Here is a 21,984-nt window from a genome sequence, read left to right as displayed (position 1 = left end):
AGGTCACATTCACAGCTTCCAGGTGGACACAAAGTTTTGGAGGAGATTTATTCAACCCAGGACGGTTGCCTCATTGGGAGAATGCAGAAAAGAATGTGTAATTCAGAAGGTCCTTGTGAGGTGTCAATGAGACAAGGACCACACCCATGCATTATGGGAGCTGATGTTCAATAAAGGACAATTAAAAACAGTTTTGGAAGCTCTGTTTTAAGCTATCCATGGGACATTTTCTTACTTTTATATTATAGTCATAATAAATGGTCACAACCTTAGAGGCTTAACACAAATTTATTATCTCAGTTCTGTAGGGCAGAAGTCTGGGTTGGCTCAGCTGGGCCCTGTTAGGGTCTCACAGGGCTGAAACCAAGGTGTGGGCTGGGCTGCACTCCTCTCTGGAGGCTCTGGGGCAGAATCTCCTACCAAGGTCATTCAGGTTGTTGGCAGAAGCCAGATCCTTGTGGTTGTAGGACTGAAGTTTCATTCTCCTGCTGGTTGTCAGCCGGGACTGCTCTCAGCTCCTAGAAACTTCTCTCTAGTCCCAGCACATGGGCCTTCCATCTCAGAGCCCCCAGCGGCCGTGGAATCTTTCTCATGCTTGGAATCGCCTCTCCCTTCTGACTCCAGCCAGAGTACGTTCTCTGCTTTTAGGGGCTCATTTGATTAGATTGGGCCCATTCAAATAATCCAGGATAATCTCCCTATTTTAAGGTCTGCAACTTGCCTACCCCAGATACCTAAGTGTCAACATCCAGTGAGAAGCTGGATAGAGGTACAATTTGGAACTCACAGGAAAGCTCTGGGAGACCTATACAAAGCTGGGGATCATCAGTGTAATGGGGCTACGCAAATGGTTCTCATCTAGCAGGGAGAGAGTGAGAAACGAGAGAGGGACAATTCTGAGCACACCAACACGCGAGCTCTGGGTCACGGAGGGTTAAGCCAGCAGAGATCACTGAGAATTGGTGGCCTCCTCCTCCCTGACCAGCATTATCACCATGAGCAGAAGTTAAGTTCTCTACCCACAACACCCATCAGCTAGTATCAAGCCCATCTCTAATAAAAGTATCAGCTATATTGAATTATGGAGGCACAAATGGGGCTTCTTGGATTCAGAATGTTTTCTACTGCTCCTGAAATATGAAGAAATAGGCTCACTCAGGCACCTGCAGGATTGATTATTACCTCATACTGGGCTGTGGGCTGGGACTCCAGAAGTATTGTCATGTAGAGTTCATATGTGTCCTGTACCACAAAAAAAAAAAAAAAAAAAAAAAGAGAGAGAGAAAAACCCATTGGATAGGTGGTATGGGATAACGAGACTAAAGGTTATTTGTGTGTGTGAGTAGTACGGACTTAAGGATGTCAGTTTTCAGATCATTTCAAAAACTAGAAAATATTCCTGCAATATGTTAAACACTGTACACACTAAAATGTATCAATTTCACTATCTTTGAAACATATTTGAATATTAACTATGGATCACCTCAAAACAGTATCATAAAATCACTTGACACATGGTAAGACCATGTGAGCTCCTGCCATTCGGAAGCTCCATGGATCGGGTCCTGTTGACCTGCCATAGATGAGCTCTGCAGGGATGAAGACATTCTCTGGAGAACAGGACACACCGTCTTGCTGCTTCTAAGTATTCTTTGCCCTTGAGGACTTAGACAATAGCAGGATCGGTAAGCAACCCACTTTCAACTTAGCTTCAATAGGAAGGTCATTTTCATCATGAAATCACAACAAACTTATAATTCCATAAAGATTCATGTAAAATTACATATGCATCACTACAAAAGTTTATATGTTACCTATGTAGCTTTTATAAAAGTTTATATATAATTAGGAAGCTTTAGTGGAAAAATCTGAGCTTAAGGAGTGAGTTAGCTGGGTGTTTACGCCACATGGCCCACTTAGGATCCATGTGGCTGTAGGCACATTACTTCCAGGCTCTGTGAGGGATTTTCCTCGTCTGTAGAAAGGAGACCATGATACTTGGCAGAATTTCTGTGCGAGTTGAGATCACGTGCGCAGAAAATCATGCATGGCTTTTAATTGTTACGTGGGAGATATATGTTTCTATTACCTTCACTTCCTTCAAGATATCACCAAATATCAAAGAACTATTGCAAATGTCTTCAAAAATTTTCCCAAAGACCTGTAGTCTGTTGAACTGCTGAGGGTCACATACGCATACTTTCTGGAGCTCCTGGAGGAAAAACAGAACCAGACCAGTTCAGGATGTCTTTATTTCCCTTCCCAAATAGTTTCTCAGGTTAAAGAATCAGAATCCCCATGGGGCTTTCTATCAGAGGATACAGCTCCCACTGCCCAAGCGTTAGGTCTGGGCAGAGCCCAGTGGGAAATCAAGATGCATCTGATTTCCTCCAGCCAGTGCTGAGAACCTTACATGGTCATCCAAGTTTTGTCTTCTTTTCTTTATTCACCCTTTTGCATCTTGTCCTCAAGGATTCACTCTCTGCCTCCATGACCCCAAGGTCTGTCTCTTTCCTCAGTCCTCTCAGCCAAAAATCTCACCAAGGTTTGGTTATCTGGTATATATCACGTGCAATACCCAGAGCCTCGCACGCTCAACGCATCACTTCACAGCACACTTAACCACCTTCAAAGACATGTGTGACTCATAGGCAGCCTTTCCTTATGTCATATAACTGTCAACTCTCTCCTCCCTCTCCCTTCACCTTCTTTCATTGTGACTTAGGCAAACCTCTTCTCGGATCCTTCTGCTATCTCGTGAACATTTTATTTACCATAGCTGCTATGCAGCATCTAAGGCTTCCAATTATGAAATCACCTCCAACTTACCAGTCTCCAAACTTAGCCTTCTTTTATCTCACCCCAACCATTATCATCTACATCCTGTTCAGATGTTCTCAGCACCTGGCAGCCTTGTTCTATTCTGCCTGGAAACATAAATGAGGCACCTGAGGGCGAGTCTCTTCCCACAGTATTTAGATTCCTAGAGCTACGGCACTTACGTGGACAGTATTGCAAAACTGCCTTCCTTACCTGTTCCAGCTTCTTTTCATGGCATATTGCTGCCTTGCCCCCAGTGAAATCATTCTTCAGTAGATCTTGCTTGGCAAGAACTTCTTTTTCGAAACACAAGAACTTCCTATACTTGTCTGCTTTCGTCACGCCGGCCAAGTACGAGCTGATGTACTGGTATTCATCCTTGCCTGGGGGTGACATCACGCACTGACGGCTGGACTTGACTGTTTTGGACTTGAGAACCTTCATCTCTGGCAGTCTTAGCTCTTCCTTCTTGCGTCCTTCAGAAGAACCCTCTCCTCTTGGAGCCATCTTTGGAATGAGATCCTCTTCTGAACTGTGGGAAGTGTGTGCCACAGGGTTCAAATACCTGAAGAGTGGTGTGTTCTGGGCATCGTTTGGACGCAGGGCTGTGTTGATGGTAAAATAAGCCCAGGCATCTTTCATCTGTGCAATCTTCTTATCGAAAGGCTTTTCCGCTCTGACGATTCTTTCCCCCTTTGGCCTATTGGCATTGGGCCAGTGATGCAAGATCGTCGCAGGTGGCCTGTAGAGCTTATTGGGATTCAGGTGTCCAGAGATGTAAAGGTAGACGTCATCTCTATGGTCTCTCTGAAGTCTGTTCAGGAGTTTCGTTAGATTGCATAAAGTCTTAACATAGGGCGTCTCACAGTGTTTCCACCTCAGGTAGACTGGTCGGGAAAGATAAGAAGACGATTAAACATCATTCCTAGGGCCACAATAAGGCAATGAGGCAATGTGTGCATTTGCTGAACTAGAATATCGCATTCCCAAGGGAGAGACTGGCGGATAGGGGAAAAGGGTACACGGGCAGGGCTGGGCAAGCGAGAAGCACACCAGATGCACATGATGCGCAGTTCCCGTCAGAAAGCCCAGAAGCCTGCAGAGCCAGGAAGAAGGAAGACGGGGTTTTGACTCAACGGATGGTCTCTTACAATGTTAGCGAAGGCCTTGTAAGAAAAGTCTAAAAGTGTAATTATAATTCTTAACGATGATGCTTAAAGACATCTACACTAGGGAATAAACAAAGGTGTTTTTCTTTCTCCCTCAATGCTGAAATGTCTCAGGAGTCCTTGACGAACCCCTCCGTGATAGACGAGTTGTTCACTCCTTCCCCTCCCACCGCACTTCTGGGAAGATAATGAGCCACAGAGCAAAACTTGTGGGTATGTCGACAGGGACCCCTCCACAAAGGGCCCCACTTCTCACGGGTCCCAGTGGTAAAGCTCCATTTGGGCACATGGCCCAAGACATAAGAAAGTGGGAAATGTGGCCCTTTGAATCAGTTTCCTGACTATGTGAGTGCAAAGAACTTACACAATCTCTCTGAACCATAGTTTCTCCCTCTGCAAAATCAGAGTGATCATCCTACACAAAGGGTTGACTGACAACCAAATGGAATAGCTTTTGGTAAAGAAGCACATGGATGGAGTAGATACTCCATAAATGGTACCCATTTTTATTAAAGGACTACAGTACAGGGAATACCTTACTAAATGCTTCTGGTAGAACATGAGTAGGTCCAGACTTCAGGATGAGAAAAGGGGATTTCTTTCTGGGGGGGTACACTGTGATGGTCTTGGAGCAGGTAGCCTGTAGCATAACCTTCCAGAAAGACCCGGAGGAATAAATAAGCAGATGTCCTTCTGTCCACCAAAGCTGAGATCTACCATGCTTCCTGAGCTGGGTAGGACACTGGTGACAGAGAGAAAACCAGCCATCTCAGCCCTCTAGGGCCCCATCCTGAGCTCCCACAGGCCAAGGTTCCACCTACGCCCACACGCCCATCACAGCCTTCAGTCCCCAGGAGCATCCCCACTGTAATGAGTCCCATTTTGAAAAAGAGAAGCTGAGAGCGCTTACGTGCCTGACTCAGGTCCAGACGTCTGACACGTGGCAGCACTGACCTCTGAGTGCAGCTATTTACCCTAACTGTTGGATCATTTCGCTCATTTCACAACTGCCTGTGCAAAGGGAGGCAGGGACAGGGCTTTCTGGGACCCATGCCATATCCAAACCCATTTCTCTGACCAGTCCATGTCCAGATGCAATGACAAGAAATCAGGACAAACCACTTTCTCTATTTTTATCTAAGAGAAGAAATGAGGGCCCAGAGAACATAAGGAACCGCAATAGCTTCTATTGCCATGTAACAAATGACCGCAAACTTAACAGCTGCAAACCCACATGTTAGCTCTGGGTTCTGTGGGCAGCACGTCAGCCTGGAGGGGCTGGGTTCCCTGCTCTGGGTATCACAATGGGGCTATCAGGGTGTGGGTCTGGCTGAATGCTTGGAGGCTTTTGGGGGAAAATCCACTTCCGGGCTCAGTCTTATTGTGATAGAACCTAGTTCCTTATGACTGTAGGACTGAGGTCCCCAATCCCTAGTTTGCTGCTGGCAGGAGTCTCTCTCAGCCCCTAGGGGCCGCCCACCTTCCTGGACACATGACCCCCCTCCGTCTCCAAGCCAGCATGGGCACTTCACATACTTCCTGTGCCCCTGACCTCTGAGCCCTCTGTGTGCAGCCGCATGTGATTAGGTAAGGCCCACCTGACACTGTCCCTATATTGAGGTCACTGGTGCTATAGGACACAGCACGATCATGAAGCACTCTCTCCTCATGGTTCCAGTCCTGGGGACTAGGCTGGACATGTGCACCAGGGGGCACAGAAACTTGGGGCATTCCAGAGTCCTGCCTGCCTCAGGGATGTCGCCAAGCCCAGAGCCCAGCCTCCTCGTGCATTGTCCAGTGAGGAAACAAGTCATCCTTTCCTCCTTGTGTGGTTGGATACTGGAGCAAATGTTTCCAGCAGTGGGATTCTTGAGAATTGCTCCCTATTGATTATCTTAGGACTTCAAAGAAACCGCTTATGAAATGTTAAAATATTAATAGAACAGTTCTTCAAGACAGATAGTCATTATAATTCATCAAAGGCATCAACGCTTAAAGAAAACACTGAGCAAAGCATTAGTTGGACTTCTCCAGAGAAACAGAACCAATAGGATGTGTATATAAAGAGATTTATTTGAAGGAATTGGCTCACATGATTATGCAGCCTGGCAAGTCCAAAATCTGCAGGGTGGTCCAGCAGGTTGGAGACCCAGTTCACATCCAAAGGCTTTCTGCTGGAGAAATCCCTCTTGCTTTGGGGAGGTCAGTCTTTGTTCTTTTAAGGCCTTCCACTGATTAGATGAGGCCCACCCACTTTATGGAGGGCAATCTGCTTTACTCAAAATCTACTGAGCTGAATATTAACCTCATCCAAAAAAACACCCTCAACAAAAACATCCAGGATGATGTGTGACCAAGTATCTGTGTACTGTGGCCGACCTACCTTGACACATAAAATTCACCATCACACACATTATACCAACGCTTTTTGCAAAATGGGAGAAGGAGGCAACTTAGTCATTGTGTTATCCTTTGCTTATTTTATTTCCAAAAAGGATTTGGAGCCACCAGCAAATTAATTAGCAAAATCACCTTTCTACTTAGAATACTTTTGACTTAGATTGAAATAAGACTTCTTCACTAGACTTGGAGAATCCAGAGTCCTTTGCTGTCTGCCAAGTTCTTATAATACATACAGATCCCCTCCTGGCAATGAATATTTTAATTATTTTCCTAATGAAAACATGCTGATTTGTATATCTTGCCATCTCAAACTGACCGCAAAAAAAGAAAAAACAATTGAAACAATTCATTGGAAAATGTGGTTCTTTACAGTATAATAAGGAAATAAATTTGCTGTAAGTAAAACCAAACTGACTTTTTGAATAGATATTGATAGGGAAGACATAGTAACAGGTTTTTTGGATTAGGTTTGAATTAATCAAGGTTTCAAACATTGTAAAGATTTGACATTTTAAAACGTAGAGTTTTTTTTGTTTTTGTTTTTGTTTTTAGTAATTCATCTTTTTCAGGATAGAAGCAACAGATCTTTAATGTCAAAGTTATTACGGATCAATGTTCCTTTGTGTGTTATCCGGTGTCTGTGAATCCTGGAATCCCATAGAAGTTCTTGCTGGTCTCTTTCCACAATATCCTTATGCCTCCTGTGTTTTCTGTGCCCTGTCTCCCCCGCATCCATCTTAGAGTCAGCAAGCATCCTGGGGAGGGCTGGTTGCGGCGGGGGGGGGTGGTGTTAGTGACAAGAATTCAGAGAACAGAGCAGGTAGATCCCCCGCCCCACAGGCTCAATGCCCGGGGGGGTGGGCTTGGCCAGAGGAGAGCCAGAGAGGAAGAGGCCGGCCTGGGCATGGAGCCAGGCCAAGGGCACCTATGCCCCCCACAGAACTAACAGAACCTACATGGGGAGTCCTTCCATCTCTGGGGACCCTCTCCCTCTGGCTGTTTTGTGCTGCCTCATCTTAACTACGTGGAGGATCTTTAAAACACCTCTCAAGATTGAGATCTTTCTTTCCCGCACCCTGTACACACATCATTACCTGGAACATTCTCCCACTATGATTCTTACGTTTCCTCGAGGGAACGAACTATGTTTTATTCCCATCAGTGTCTTCAGAAAAAATCAGGACTAACTGTTCTGTTTAACAAATAAATGTGGAAAAGAAGGAATCTTTTTAGAACTTTAAATAACAATTGAAAATTTCATTGTGCATCACACACTATGCTCTCTCCCTCAGGGGATGAAGTAAATGCCCCAGCAGGAACCGTAAAGTCCCACAGGGAATAAAATCTGCACACCTGTGATATGGGAGGATACACGGGAGATGTGGAGAAGCCACATCTAAGTAGATCTTACGTTAATGACCTTTCTTAGGTTGGTTGGGCACGGAAAGCCGATTAATGGCATCTTAAGGATGTCCACCTCCTAACTCCATGTTCCTGACAAACAGTCTTTGTAGAGTTAATTACGGTTGTGATCTTATAACACAGGGATTTTCCTGGATTGCCTAAATGGGCCCTAGCTAATCACATGAGCCCCCAGAAGCAGAGAATTTTCTCTGGCTGGAATCAGAAGGGAAAGGCGGCAGAAGGGAAGTGAGAAAGATTCCCAGTGTGAGAAGGGTTCCCTGGCCGCCTGGGGCTCTGAGATGGAGGGCCACGTGCTGAGACTAGAGAGAGGCCTCCAGGAGCCGCGTGGCCTCAGCGGACAGCTGGCAAAGGAACAGGACTTCAGTCCTACAACCGCGAGGAACTGGGTTCTGTCCCAACCTGAACAATCCTGGAAGGAGAGCCTGCCCTGAAGGCACCAGAAGGGCACACAGCCTGGCCCACACCTTGTTTCAGCCCAGGGAGACCCAGCAGAGGCCAGCCGAGCCAACCTAGACTTCTGTCCCATAGAACTGTGAGATAATGAATACGTGTTGCCTTGAGTCACTAAATCTACCGTATCTTACAGGAGCAGAAGAAAACTTAATACATTGGGACACGTGGAATGCAGACTCAGTTGTAAAGGGGCGGAGGGGATGATGAGGTGGGGGAGGCTAGTGGCCAGCAGAAGGGAGAGTATGATCTCTAAATGGAATTGACAGCTCAAGGAGAGCAGGCATTGCAATGAGAGGGGACGGTGGCCCCCCAAAGCACATCATCGCCCTCCCCCAGGGACCCCAAATGGAGGAAAGGTGAGATGGCTCCTATAGGGCAGTTCTTGAAAGTTAAGTACTACCAACACCGATGTTGCAAGGCAAAAGTGGCTCAGACGTTCTGTCTAAACTTCTGCCCACTGCTCTGGCACCCACTATCTTCAAGGAACAACACGAATGCCACCATGGTATGTACAGAAACAAGGATTTGTACTGTCCGAATAATTGGCGCAATATAGCGTGAAACAGTCCTTGCCATGCATGGGAAGCCAACATACCTGGAGCAGAAAGGAACTTGGAAATTGCCAAAGGAGCACCATGAGAAATCAAGACCACCTACACAGGGAGCAGACTGATGTTATCATTTATTTTTTAAGTTTTTTTCCTTAAACCTTTTTTTTTTTTTTTGATGAAGAAGATTGGCCCTGAGCTAACATCTGTTGCCAATCTTTCTCTTTTTTTTCTCCCCAAAGCCCCAGTACATAGTTGCATATCCTAGTAATAAGTCATTCTAGTTCTTCTATGTGGGATAATGCCTCAGCATGGCTTGATGAGCGGTGTATAGGTCCGTGCCCAGGATCCGAACCCCTGAACCCCAGGCCACTGAAGCAGAGCACATAAACTTACCCACTCCACCACAGGGCTGGCCCCAGATATTATCATTTATATTCTTTACAAAGAAGAGGTTTTCACTGACACAATTAGTCTGTTGAGTAATTGCACAAGGAACAGAAAAATAGTCTAAGAACTTACAGGAGACAGGTGCTGTACTAGCCTCATTTTACACACGAGGAAACTGAGGCACGGATGGCTAAGTCAGTATATATGCTCCGCTGGTCAGCTGCCTCCAGGGCCCAAGCTGTCACCTGCCCCCTGACCAACGCACACAGAAAAGCACTAAGTGCCCTTGGAGGTAATAAAATAAAATCTTTTAAAAAGCATTCTATAATTCAGACTGTTTCGTTCAACGGTCAACAGTCCCAGCAAGCTTTCTCTCAACCCAAAATTCGCCTGAATCACCCACCCCGTTTGCATGCTCGCTGTGTGGTGGGAGAGCAATGGCTTCAGAAGCAAAAGACAAGGAGTGAAGTCAAGCTGGTCCCCACTCCTAAAATCACAACAATAATCCTTTGGGGACATGAAACTAAATAACGAGGTGGTGCAGCCTTTGTACATAATGGCGTGGATATTCGGTGGTTTGTGGTTACTAGCGAGGAATGTAGAACGTCAACGTGCCGGAGCCAACGACCCCAAGGGTGGCTTTCTTTAAAGAACACTCTGAACAGCCTCTAGAAATCTTCTCTCCCATCCCTCCTCCTCTCGGAGGACACAGGCACACACACACACACACACACACACACACATCCATCCAACCTCCCTCCATCGCGCATTACCATTAGATTGTCTGAGGAGGGGGCGCATCCCCAGTTGCAATTCCAAACGCTAGTGACCTGGGAGCGGAGTTGCAGCCACCAGAAAGGTTTGCATTTTTCACCCTGAGTTCAGAGAGGCCAGGTTCCTAGGCAATCAAACAGCAGACAAACAGCAAACACGGACACTCAGTGTCTACTTACATTCAGGCTCCGAGTCCTCAGCCATCGCCTCCTCCCCAGCGCAGCTCCTGGCTGAGGCCGCGAGTTACTGAGGAGACAGACAAACATTCTAAGTCCCTCCCCACGGTGTTCCTCTGCTGCTGGGCAACCAGGACAGGCAGCTCCTGCCACGGAATCTTTCCTCTGATCCTCACCGTCTTATGCCTCTCACCGTCTTGAACAGTGAGTACTAGGTTTGCTGGCTTGTTTTCCTTTTTAAAAGAGAACACTTTTTGTGATTTGAAAAACACCGAAATTCCCTTGCTCTCTCTGATTCTTTTCCAAAGCCTAGGGAGCAAAAGGTAACTGGTCTTTGGTTGGGCATCTTCTATAGAGATGTGCAGATTGAACAGTGCACAACCCATCCAACTGTACCGAGTTCTAGCAAATAGGAGGCGCCAGTCACTAAATTATCATGTAATAATTTTAGTGTCATTATCCATGAATTTCCCAGTAGGAAATTGAGATCATGTGAGGTTAAGTAACTTGCCCAAAATCAGTGATTGAGGAGAAGAAGAGTGGAAATGCACATTTGACTGCAAAGTCTGTGCCCTTTCCTCTGTCTATCCCATGTGGGAGGAAAAAGATAAAAACCTCTAAGTTTCCCATCTTTGAAAACTGCAATTCTATTGAAATTTCTTCCAGCCAGAGAGAACTTGAGTGTCGTGGAATGATGACTCGGTTGTTCTCAGGAGAACTCTGAGCAGCGCTGGCTACTTACCGGCTCTGAAAAGAGGAAGGTGACAATACTTAGCCATGGAGTTTTGAGGATAGAGTTACATGGTGTCTGTGAAAGTTCCAGGGCACATGGTATTTTTCTTCTATTTCCACTGACGCTGGTCAGACACTTTAAATGTGAGCATTTTGGAAACCATGAAGTTGCCATGACCCCAGCATGCTCAGATGGCTCCATAATTAGGTGTATTTGAATTTGACCTGGAAGAAGATCGCAAAAGTGATAACTGATTTTCACAGTATTTAGGTATCTAACCACAACTAGAAATGTTGGCCTGAAAATGCCCACATCACACAAGGATATCTGAGGACGGACCCGGGAGAGGAAATGCTTTGTTTCCCACCTTCAGTTAATTATAAATTAAAATCAAATGTGTGCAGCCCAGTTTGTGATATAATTCACTATTGGAGATGAAACAACCAGACTTTCTGCTCAGTATTGCTTGGTGATTTAGGAAAAGGGCTTATTATTCTTACAGGTTGTAGAACGTCCCTTTGTTCCCACTCTGTGCAGGCAGGTAGACAGATGGCAGACGTACCCTTCACTCCTCCTCCACAGACCAGCTAAAGGGACAGGCCCCTGGCCTCCGTGGAGATGTCAGGGAAAGTGTCGGTCCCCGAGCCTTCGGGCTTCAGCCCTCCTACCGCTCGCTGGCAGAAGAACGGATTTATTTCATTTCACGTGGTATTTTAGAGTCTTGGTTTAGATCATCAAGAAAATAACGTATTTGTTCCCAAGGCCTAAGTTTCTCCCAAGTCATCCCACAGTTAAATTAATCCACCCCTTATCGGCCAAAGATCAGGAAGTCAGTGGTCAAATCAATATCAAGCCTTATAAATCCACTGTGACTCGCCAATCGCTAGATATTTCAACAAAGTCTTCGGCGCAGAAACATGTTTAATTATGTTATGAGTGCATTGAACTGACCTGCCAAAAACACGTGAGATCTTCCTTGAGGTCAGGCATCTACTGTGGGAACCACCAAGGACTGCTCGCCCTACAAATTCGTTACTATGTACCTGTACCTATTCGCATTATGCTATTTTTGTTTTTCATCGCTAGATGGCGCAGGAACACATCTTAAAACATTTAACTGACCTGCTGATGAAACTGACTCTACCTCCCAACTAATTTGTCCACACACCTTTCATCCCACCCCGCATTCAAAAAGAAAAAAAAGAAGTATTGTCTGCTCTTATCACTTTGCTAAGAGTGCAGAAATGCACGATTTATTCCCTGCTTTAAAGATGCTCAGGAGAGAGGAGAGACAACTTACGAGTAAGAAGCAGTGGGATGAACGCAGAGAAGGCGGGAGCAAACTGGCCCCGAGGATGGAGGGAGGGGCGGGGAGGCCTCCGGAGGACCCCACGTTTGAGGTGCCCCGAAGATTGAGCGGCAGGATTTCCTTGTCATCAAAGAGGGGAGGAGTCTCATGCATGGTCAGAACAACTAATGGATTGGAAAGGTAATCGGTCCAAAATAAACGTTTCCAGTCGCTGATTTTTCAGCTATTAGAATTTGTGCAAAAATGGACAAAGTTGAAACGACTGTTTAAACCTCTTTGTGCTTTCCAAGCTCTGGAGGTATGAAAAAGAATGACAGGTTTCAGCACTTCACCGAAATTAGACCCCAGCCTGGCAGGAAGACGTGGGAAGCGTGGGAATGCTGGGAGCGGCAGATGTGCACAGAGGCAGGATCCGACGGGATTTCAATTTGCTGCTGCAGACAGCAGGGGTTATTGAAAGATTTTAGAGGCGAGAGAGATCACAAATTTCCAGAAAAGTAACTCTGTGGCTACCTATAATTTTTTTTTTTTTTTTTTTGAGGAAGATGTGGCTACCTCTAGCAGACGGTGAATGGGGGCAGTAGTAAGAGTCAAGAACTGCATTTCCAGTTCTACGCACTTCAATGATGGATGCCTGCAATTACACCCTAAATTCTCCTCCCTCGCTCTCGATAGAGTGGAAGAAAAGTCTCTCCAAGGCCAAAAGTGTCAGAGGTTCTCCGATCCCCTGTCCTCTAGCCTTTTCAGGGTCCCCATCCCATGGGCTACTCTTTCCCCCTCCCCTCCCTTCCCACTTCTTTCTCTCTCTCGCCATCTGATGGAATATATCCATGAAAAGAAATGTGCTCTTTTTTTCCCATCTTAAAAATATATAAAACTCAAAACCTTTGCTTTGACCCTACATCTCTCTAAGGCAAAGGCACCCTCACATTTACTGGATGCGCAGGGACGAGTCAGAGAACATCACAGCGGACATATTTGACCTGCCTCCCCAGGGTGGAAGACCGAGAGGAGCCGGAGTTGGATCTCCGGCCCTGGGGCGCTGTCTTCTCGCATCTCCAACCTTCTCGTGTGTAGCCTTGATTTTGCCCTAAGGATGCTTTCCTGCAATAGAACTTTATTTTTAAGCGGCATTTGGGGACAAAATAACTACAAGACTCAAAATGGTTGAAAATGGATGAAGAAAATGGTACAGAAAGAGGGCCCCTTCCCCAGAAGGACCCCCAGGGCTCTTCCTCACCCACCTCCTCCTCAAGTTTCCTCTTCCTCCTCCTCAGGGAGTAAACCTTCCTTACATTTGTACATGAAAATGGCATTTCTTTACTGTCGTTTACTACATATCTAAAATTGTTTCCAATATTCCATCGAAATGTTTTTTCAACTGTGCAAATTGCTGTCTTGGGTCACGATGGAGGACGTTATGATTCGCCATTAAAAACAATGAAAATAATTTTGGTGTAATGGCTTTTAACCTAACAGCATGGTTTTCCAGAAGAATTTAAGGCATTAAGTGAAAGGTAGGAGGGTAATGAAAACGCCCCCTGCCAGCATCCTCAGAGCTTCTCGTTATTCTCCTCAAAGACAAACCACATCACGTTCCTTGTGTCACCTCCACAGACAGGCCATCCACAGATGGGAAAATACACATGGAACCTCTCCATCCCTTCCTGACACAGGTGATAGCCTGCTACTCACTCGTTCCTCCACCTGGACTCATTGTCTTCAAAAAACATCTCAGAAATCATTCCATGCCAGTACATAAAGAGCGAGCTGACTTTCTAAATAGCTCCATAGTGTTCCATTTTGCGGCTGTATTGCAATCTATACAATCGACAGACCCTGCACGGACACTTATGCTGTTTCTACTCTTTTGTTAGTAAACTCCACCGCTTGCCTTTGGGTTATTTCACAGGTGTGAGAATATGCAGGTAAATAGGAGGAGGGGCTGAGTCCAAGGCTTTTCACCCAGCGAGTGTTGATACATCTCACCGAGTTGTGCTTCAAGGAGGCTGGACCAGTTCTCCAGTTCCAGCAACAACGAGGGTGGGTGGTCCCCCTCACCGCCAGGTAGGTGTCATCCATCAGTATGTTGCCACACATCTGATCATTGCCAATTAGGTGGAAAGAGAGGGAAAATCCACAATTAAACTGTGAAGGAAATAAGGTGAAATAATAATTTTTAAAGGTAGTGGTGAGTCTTACGGTTTTAGATCAGATGATCAGGCCACTATTGGTTTCCTTTTGCTGCTGTAAAAGTAACCACAAACTTAGGAGCTTAAAAGAATGAGGATTTATCATCTTACACTTCCATAGTTCAGAAGTCTGAAATGGATCTCAGTGGACAAAGTCAAGATGCCAGCAGGGCTGCCAGAGAGAGTCCAGAAAGCTCTCTTCTTTGCCTTTGCCAGGCTCCACAGCATCCTGTGCTCCTCGGCCCCCAGCCCCTTCCCCCATCTTCAAAGGGAGCAACAGCTGGTGGAGTCTTTCTCTCTTCACAGGTGCTCTTCTGCCTCCTCCCCCAATTACAAAGACCCTCATGATTACACTGGGCCCACCTGGATGATGCAGGCTACATATGCTCGCTCTCTTAAGGTCAGCTGATTTTTAGCAGCCTTCATTCCATCTGTCACCTCACCTCCCCTCTGTGGTGTAACCTGACATCTTCATCTGCTCTGGGCAGTAGGTCATGGACCTCTTTTGAGGGCCATTATTCTGCCAACTGCAGCCTCCCAGAGGAGGTGACACTTGGGCTGAGACCAGACGTGCCACGCACAGAGCCAGGGAAGGAGAGTTCTGACATCAGGAGCAATGAGTGGATGGCTGAGGAGCCCAGCTAGAGATGAAGGACAGACTCCCTCTAGATTCGTCTCTGATGTGACGGTGGAGGTAAGGCGGTAGCTGGAGTGGAGGACTGTAGATTGTTGCTGGTTTGGGGCTTGTTGGGTTTGATTTGTTTGATTTTTTATGATTGGATAGATTTGAACACGTTTAAGGAACGAAGACAGTTTATTAGGAAATGTTGAAAATCTGCGAATTGGGAGCATTCAATTCCACGACCTAGTACTTGTCTAAAAGGCCCATGAAACCAGCCAAAGGGAAGCTGGGGCAGACGGGGAAAGGAATCTTCTGTCCTTGCAGAAAACAAAGCAAAACCAGGCATCTACTCCATCTAGTTCACCAGACATTTTCAGTGATCCCAAATTAATGTAATTCTTAAGAAAAGTACAAATAAAAGTGAGCCATGTGGCTCCCACGTGGGAGGCTGAGGAGCTGGTGCTGTTAAGGCATAAAACTCTTTCCAGAATGGCTTTTTGAGAAAACAGAGACCTGGTATTATGGCCTTTTAATTTCCCCAGCCCGTGGCACCAGCAAGTGCAAACACCGGGTGACGTCGCTGAGCTCGCAGCGCAAACACGGCAGCCGGCCATTCATCTCAAGTCAAACCTACGGCTGTGGGACAAGGGGACATGTGCCTCTCCAGCACCTGTTTTAAAAATGCTTGGCGTTGCTGATTACTTCCTGTTTCTGGACGATCCTCAGCCTTGTTTGTATGTTCATTCAGAATAGAGTTGCTCACATTTAAAACAAATGATAGTGGGAGGCCTGTTAGTACCTGAATACAAAGATAGAAGGGAGTGACAGTTACACCGCCTGGCTGGGACGTGTCTGCCCTCCCACTTTGACGAGCGTTAGAAATAAGGCAGAGTTTTCCTTGTGGATCTGAGAGCGGGCATGCTTCCTCGAGAAGGCAGATTTGGCAGTCATCGAGGTGTAAATGTGAAGGAGAGGAGAGTTCTGTGTTTTGTCAATGGGTATTTTCCTGGCCGTGTGGCAGAGGTGAGGATCTTTCTCCTGAGGTGATGGTTGGTGGGGGGAGGGGAAGCAGGAAACACTTACTCTAATAAGAAATCAAGCCAGAGTTTGTCAATATAGGGAAAAACATGTCTAAGTGATATTTTTAAAGTTATAGACGGAAGTATGGTTACTGATGCTAGCCTTCTGCAGACAGGAGTCAAGGTGGTCCCCAGCCTGCCGAGCAGGACGCAGGACGCAGACCGAGATGCTCCAACCCCCTCTGGACTTACGAGCTACATGACGTGGACGCTCCATCTCTGTGCCTGTTCACTTTCTTCTCGACGCTGCACAATGGGACCCACTCTCCTCAACTGACCTCTGACAAATATTCTGAGAATATACCGAGAAGAGTCTACACCCAACGCCTGGAGGAGTTTGAGGATCCTCCTCAATTCTTTCTTTCTAGCAGGCTCCAAACCAATTTAATCACCAACTTTCTCTTTTTTCGAGGTACGGCTCTGATTACGCAACATGCTTTGAGAAATGCCGAATTAGTTTTATTGCCTTTATAAAGCATCTTTGTCCTTAAATGAAATGGCACCAACATGTGTTTCTTTTTTGGAAGGATCGTGGGATAATTTACAGCAATATAATTTTATTTTGTTTATAACAAATGCCTTAGTATGTGTGTGTGCACGTGTGTGTGTGTGTGTGTTAGGGTTCTCCAGAGAAACAGAACCAATGGGTTATATACCTATATACACATACACATACATATATGTGCGTATATTCCATTGGTCCCGTTTCTCTGGAGAGCTCTAATACACCTGGGTTGACCCAGACGGACTGTGCATGTTAATAGGCCATTGTACAGGAGTAGCTCTTTTATTCTGAAAGAAAAGCAACTCTCACAAAGGGAATCTTGACAATTCCCCTAGTGAGGACCTTGGTTGTTGATAATAGCACCTCGTGGTGATTCCTGAGCACTGTGAGGCGTAGACTGACTTGTTAAGTATATAGTAAAGTCCATGACACTCTCAGGCCATTGCGTGGGTGTCAGTTGCAAATGACCCTTGTAAAGTCAGGTTAGAGAAATCTCTAAACCATTGGAACCATGGATGTGAGGCCAAGAACAGGCTATATTGGTACAGCAAACACGCATTCCACTGGCCCTGAATTCAGTGAAAAACTGTATTTTTCTAGAACTGTATTTCATTTGCCTTGAATTCCTAATTTGTCCAACGTAGGAAACTTTCATTAAATCACATTCAAGTAAATTCTCCTAAACCGACTGCGTCCTCCATTCCTTCAGGTTTTAAATGGGTCAAATTAGAAGCCTTTCTCCCATGCTCATTTCCCACCTGAGTTCTGGGTGTGGCTGAGGGGCGTTTGGGATGACTGGGGTGGGTGTTGTGACGTGGACTTGGGAGCAAGGAGTAGGTAAGGTCTCTCATGGTGCTGCATTGCCCACATGGGCTACAGTTGCAATGTCCTTGCTGGTTCTTGACCTCCGCCACCTGTCCTCAGTGGTGTCCCTGAGCCAGTCTCTTTTTCTATGGGCTGGTGTTCACTGAGGCAGGGTGACCCTATTCATCCCCCAACCACACAGCATGTGCTGCCATCCAAAACTACAGCCGCATGTCAAGACCAACATTCCCTCTGGGTTGCTTGTTCTCTGGCTCACCCTTTGCAAACAGCTACTGGAGTGAGGCGCATTTCATGACAGCACAGTGCTAAAGCATGAGTCTCTGGACCTCAGCTGGTCTGCTTTCTTATTTTTCTAGCTACTTAATTTCTTGAGTTTCATTTCTCTTAAGATATAACATGCGTAATTCAGGGGCCAGCCCAGTGGTGCAGCAGTTAAGGTCGTGCGCTCCACTTTGGCAACCCCCAATTCACAGGTTAGGATCCCAGGCACCTGAATAATGCTTATCAAGCTATGCAGTGGCAGGCATCCCACATATAAAAGGGGAAGATGGGAATGGCTGTTAGCTCAGGGACACTTTTCCTCAGCAAAAAAAAAAAAAAAAAAAAAGAGGATAGGCAGTGGACATCAGCTCAGAGCTAATCTTCCTCAAAACAAACAAATATATATAACATGCATAATTCAGAGAATTGTTGTGAGGATTGAGTCGGTACAAGTAGAGTGCCTGACAAAATAGTAAGTGCTCAATATATGCTGATGTCTATTATTTCAATGTGGGTGAGGTACAGCATTTCAGCCATATCCCCATAATACTGGCGATCAGTGGGAACGCATTCAGGAGGGAGCATGTCACTGAATGGGAGGAACATAGATTCTCAAACACAGGAGATAACATTGGAGCTTCTAAGGATGAGCTGGCTAAGCAGAAAACAGAGAGTGAGGTTATGCCAGAAGAAAGCATCTCATGTGGCATATTCATGAAAAGACAAGGATGCTCCAAAAACAGATGTGCATTCCATGTGACTGAGCCATAGGACACAGGAGAGGAACCCAGAGCCCCAGTGATGAACTTTAACAATTCATTCTGCAGTAAGTGCGTGCCCAGCAGAAGGTCACTGGCAAATTTCTAAGGGGAGAAATGTCAAGAATAGTCAGGTTTCTAAGCCAATTTACGTATGTTTTAAAATTTTAAAAAGACTAGGTTGAGCATAAGGAGGTAAGATAGCTTTCTTTAAATAATTGAAAGCTCGTCAGATAAAAGAGGAAGTCGACTTATTCATGTGGCTACTGGTACAGAGCTGTGGCTTGGAATCGAAATTACAAAACTACAGAGTTCAGGACTTCAGACGGAACATTCTGGCAACTAGACCTGTCAAACAATGGTCTGGCTTACAATATGATAGTGTCCTCCAGCCCTGGAATATGAAGTCGGATGACCATCTATCAGAAAGGACAAGCATGCAATGCTGTGTTGCTGGTGGAAGGTTGAACCAATGACCTCTAAGTCCCACGCCCAAGTCATGATTTCACACGGACAAAATTCAATTACCCAGAAGGCTTAGGAAACAGAGTGTTTGATACATGGCTTTTTTAGTTAATGCAAGATCAAGCAGGCAAATGTTATTTCCTCAATGTATATTAATATATTCATGTGTCATAGTTATTCTGTATGTTAAAATGTTTGAATCTTTTTTTTTCTAATGGCTGAGCATTTACCAGGCTCTAAAGGCATCCTTTTGACCAAAAGTCCTACCTAACTAGTGACACAGATATCAGAGAGGCTAGATGTTATCTGAAGGTATACAATTACCAAGTAAAAATTTGGAAGTTGATGTCTCAAATAAATTCCTGATTTTATTATCTAGTCATTTTCCTTTCCTTATGCAGCATCAATTAACGAAAGGTCTAAATCTGTCGTGCAATGGGTGGGAGACCCCTCTTTGATTTTTGATGGCGAGAGGAGGGTGTGGGGAGGGGAGGACAGGAGAGAATGCAAGGAACAGCGCTTCTGCTTGGTTTCTGCTTCATCAGGCTTAGTTTAATGAGAATAGCATCAATTGTGTAGTATTCGGAAAATTTTTAAAAATTGTCTTGTTCGATGTGTGAGATTTTCGGTCTATAAATGTGTAGTTTCCCTTTCATCTCTCACAGAACTATGACTATGAAGATTCCAATTGCAGAAAGGGACAAGTACATAGGAAGGAATGGCAAAGTGACAAAGGCTGTGCTGAGATGAAGACACTATGGAAACATTGTGTCTTGCCTTCTACTCCTCATTTCCCGGCCCTACATCCCTCCTGCACATCAAGTGCCCAATGAGTACATGTTGAATAAATGTTTGTTCAGTAAGTGTTGCTTTTCAGAGTTCCTTTTGCATTAGGAAAGCGATATGATGGAGAAATGTTACTCTCCTCCAAGCTCTTTGAGTTATATAGTAAAGTTGATGGAGAAATCAGACATGTACATAATTAAGATAGGGATTCAAATTCAGTTCAGCTTCACCGGGTACCAATCTGGAACTTGTATTACCAAATAAGTTTATGGATATATTCGCTCATGAAATTTCTTTTTCTTTTCTTTTTCTTTCTTTCTTTTTTATTTTTTTGGGGGGAAGATTAGCCCTTAGCTCACATCTGCCGCCAATCCTTTTTTGCTGAGGAAGACTGGCTTTGAGCTAACATCCGTGCCCATCTTTCTCTACTTTATATGTGGGGCACCTGCCCAGCATGACTTGCCAAGCGGTGCCATGTCCACACAGGGGATCCATACCAGTGAACCCCGGGCTGCCGAAGTGGAATGTGCAAACTTAACTGCTGTGCCACCGGGCTGGCCCCTCATGAAGTTTATTTTTGACACAGTAAACATTTTATTTAATTTCACAGAAAATATTTAACAAAATTCCTATCTGTAACATACAGTGCTATGCACTCGGGGGAATTCCAGTAGTAAGAGTTTGGTGGTGCTGGAGAATTCCATTTTAATGGATTTCTACACTTTTGTCTAGTTAACAAGGCTGTGACCACATATTAACAAGATAACAGGTCTTTATTCCAGTAAACATTCATTTTGTTTTACTCCTAAAATTAGCTGTAAATGTTTATGGTTAGGGAGGGTCTGGGGATAGAAATAAACTTTTAACTTTTTGGTCTTAAATATTTATCATTTGCCTGCCTACCTGATGACAAGCAGAGATAGGCAAACACAATTTCTTTAAGAAGAATTTTTTGTTTCATTGAAGAAGATTGGCCCTGAGCCGACATCTGTTGCCTATCTTCCTCTTTTTGCTTGAGGAAGATTATTGCTGAGCTAACATCTGTGCCAGTCTTCCTCTACTTTGCATCTGGGATGCGGCCATGGCATGGCTGATGAGCAGTGTGTAGGTACATGCCTAGGATCCGAACCCATGAACTCAGGGTTGCTGAAACGGAGAGCATGAACTTAACCACTAGACACCGGGCCAGCCCCAAAGTGGAGTTTTAAAGAAAAAGCCATGAGTATGCTTACCACACAATACAGATTTGTGAGGTTTAGCTGAGAACGTTGCCTTTATTACAATGAATAAAGAATCCCAGTGCGTCCACATAACCATGCACGCAGCATGGTGTCCTTCCTGCTCTTAGCTGTGTGAACTTGGATTGTTACTGGGGACCCTCATGCCCAGGGAGGCTATTTCGGGTGTCTTAGGGTCAGCACTTGGGGTCATTAGCTTTGTAATCTGAAGTGGTCGTTCTAAAAGACCGCAGTTTCTCCAACGAGTCTTCGAACCTTTAAAATGATACAATGGCATTAACAACTCATTGGATACAATTTAACATTTTACATTGCCTCATCTTTTCCCCTAGAAAATGGCGGAGAGAAATATTAAACCTTACTGAGATGTGAACTTGGTGTCTTGCATGCAAACAAGGCCCTGAGTGTTTGTGAACGAACTTCAGTGAAGCCACCGTACTTCCTTTTTGACCTACAAAATGCCTTTGACCTTCCCCACAAGTGAGAGCAAATGATGAACGTGAAAGATGATATTTTAAAAACTCTGTATTCAATTATTCACACCAAAGGATATCCATTAAAATTATGAACATCTCTAAATATATTTCATGTATCATACATATATATACTTTATATGTATAATTACATATCGACAAAAGATTTCTGGCTGCTCTAAGCATGTAAGTAAAACAAAGATAGATTTTGCAACGTAACACCCATATATGCATATATACCAGCTGTTTGAATTATGAATTTATTTACAACTTGCTTAGGTTAGAATAAGTGATTACTGTTCTATTGTACAAACATAACAGGTTAGGGTTTCTTTAAATACAAAGACTGCAAATGAATACATGAAAAAATTACACACATGTACAATATTTATAATTTATAAAAGCAAAGTTAAGACCTCTTTAAATTATTGCACTTGCGCATTTTACAAAGATTGTTAGATGTTGTACATAGAAAATAATGTTTTTAAATTTACTAACTCATCCACTATAATGAAGTTGGATATTGTTCACTTGAAATTCTTTCACCTTCCAAGAAAGCCCATTAAAACTTTGGATACAG

The 21,984-nt window shown here is 44.8% G+C and overlaps 1 protein-coding gene and 1 long non-coding RNA gene across 6 annotated transcripts in view; one reads left to right on the top strand and one right to left on the bottom strand.

Moving 5' to 3' along the window:
* Nucleotides 1-10,293, bottom strand: part of C31H6orf118 (chromosome 31 C6orf118 homolog) — a 19,539-nt gene extending 9,246 nt beyond the window's left edge. The window contains exons 1-4 of one of the 4 annotated variants that reach the window (XM_014738149.3): nt 10,162-10,293; nt 3,034-3,707; nt 2,090-2,212; nt 1,183-1,242 (exon numbers count right to left, since the gene is read on the bottom strand). In XM_014738149.3, coding sequence (XP_014593635.2) covers nt 1,183-1,242; nt 2,090-2,212; nt 3,034-3,707; nt 10,162-10,186 — 882 coding nt within the window. In that variant the 5' untranslated portion in view covers nt 10,187-10,293. Of the gene's footprint in view, nt 1-1,182; nt 1,243-2,089; nt 2,213-3,033; nt 3,708-9,981; nt 10,121-10,161 lie in introns of those variants that run through there. The other 3 variants (XM_023633149.2, XM_070256513.1, XM_023633151.2) reach the window with 3 other exon arrangements.
* On the top strand, nt 10,277-21,984 carry LOC111771430 (uncharacterized). 2 transcript variants are annotated; one of them, XR_011434485.1, is made up of 8 exons: nt 10,287-10,362; nt 14,113-14,267; nt 14,699-14,792; nt 14,881-15,086; nt 15,557-15,748; nt 16,206-16,505; nt 19,573-19,766; nt 21,264-21,512. It is a non-coding gene; the product is annotated as an uncharacterized lncRNA (long non-coding RNA). The 2 variants fall into 2 exon arrangements; XR_011434484.1 differs by lacking the exon at nt 15,557-15,748 and having other exon boundaries at nt 10,277-10,362; nt 21,264-21,984.

The sequence above is a fragment of the Equus caballus genome, chromosome 31, assembly GCF_041296265.1.
Source record: "Equus caballus isolate H_3958 breed thoroughbred chromosome 31, TB-T2T, whole genome shotgun sequence".
NCBI classification, from domain to species: Eukaryota; Metazoa; Chordata; class Mammalia; order Perissodactyla; family Equidae; genus Equus; species Equus caballus.
Note: the sequence above shows the minus strand (reverse complement) of the source record. Positions and strands in the feature narration are given on the sequence as shown.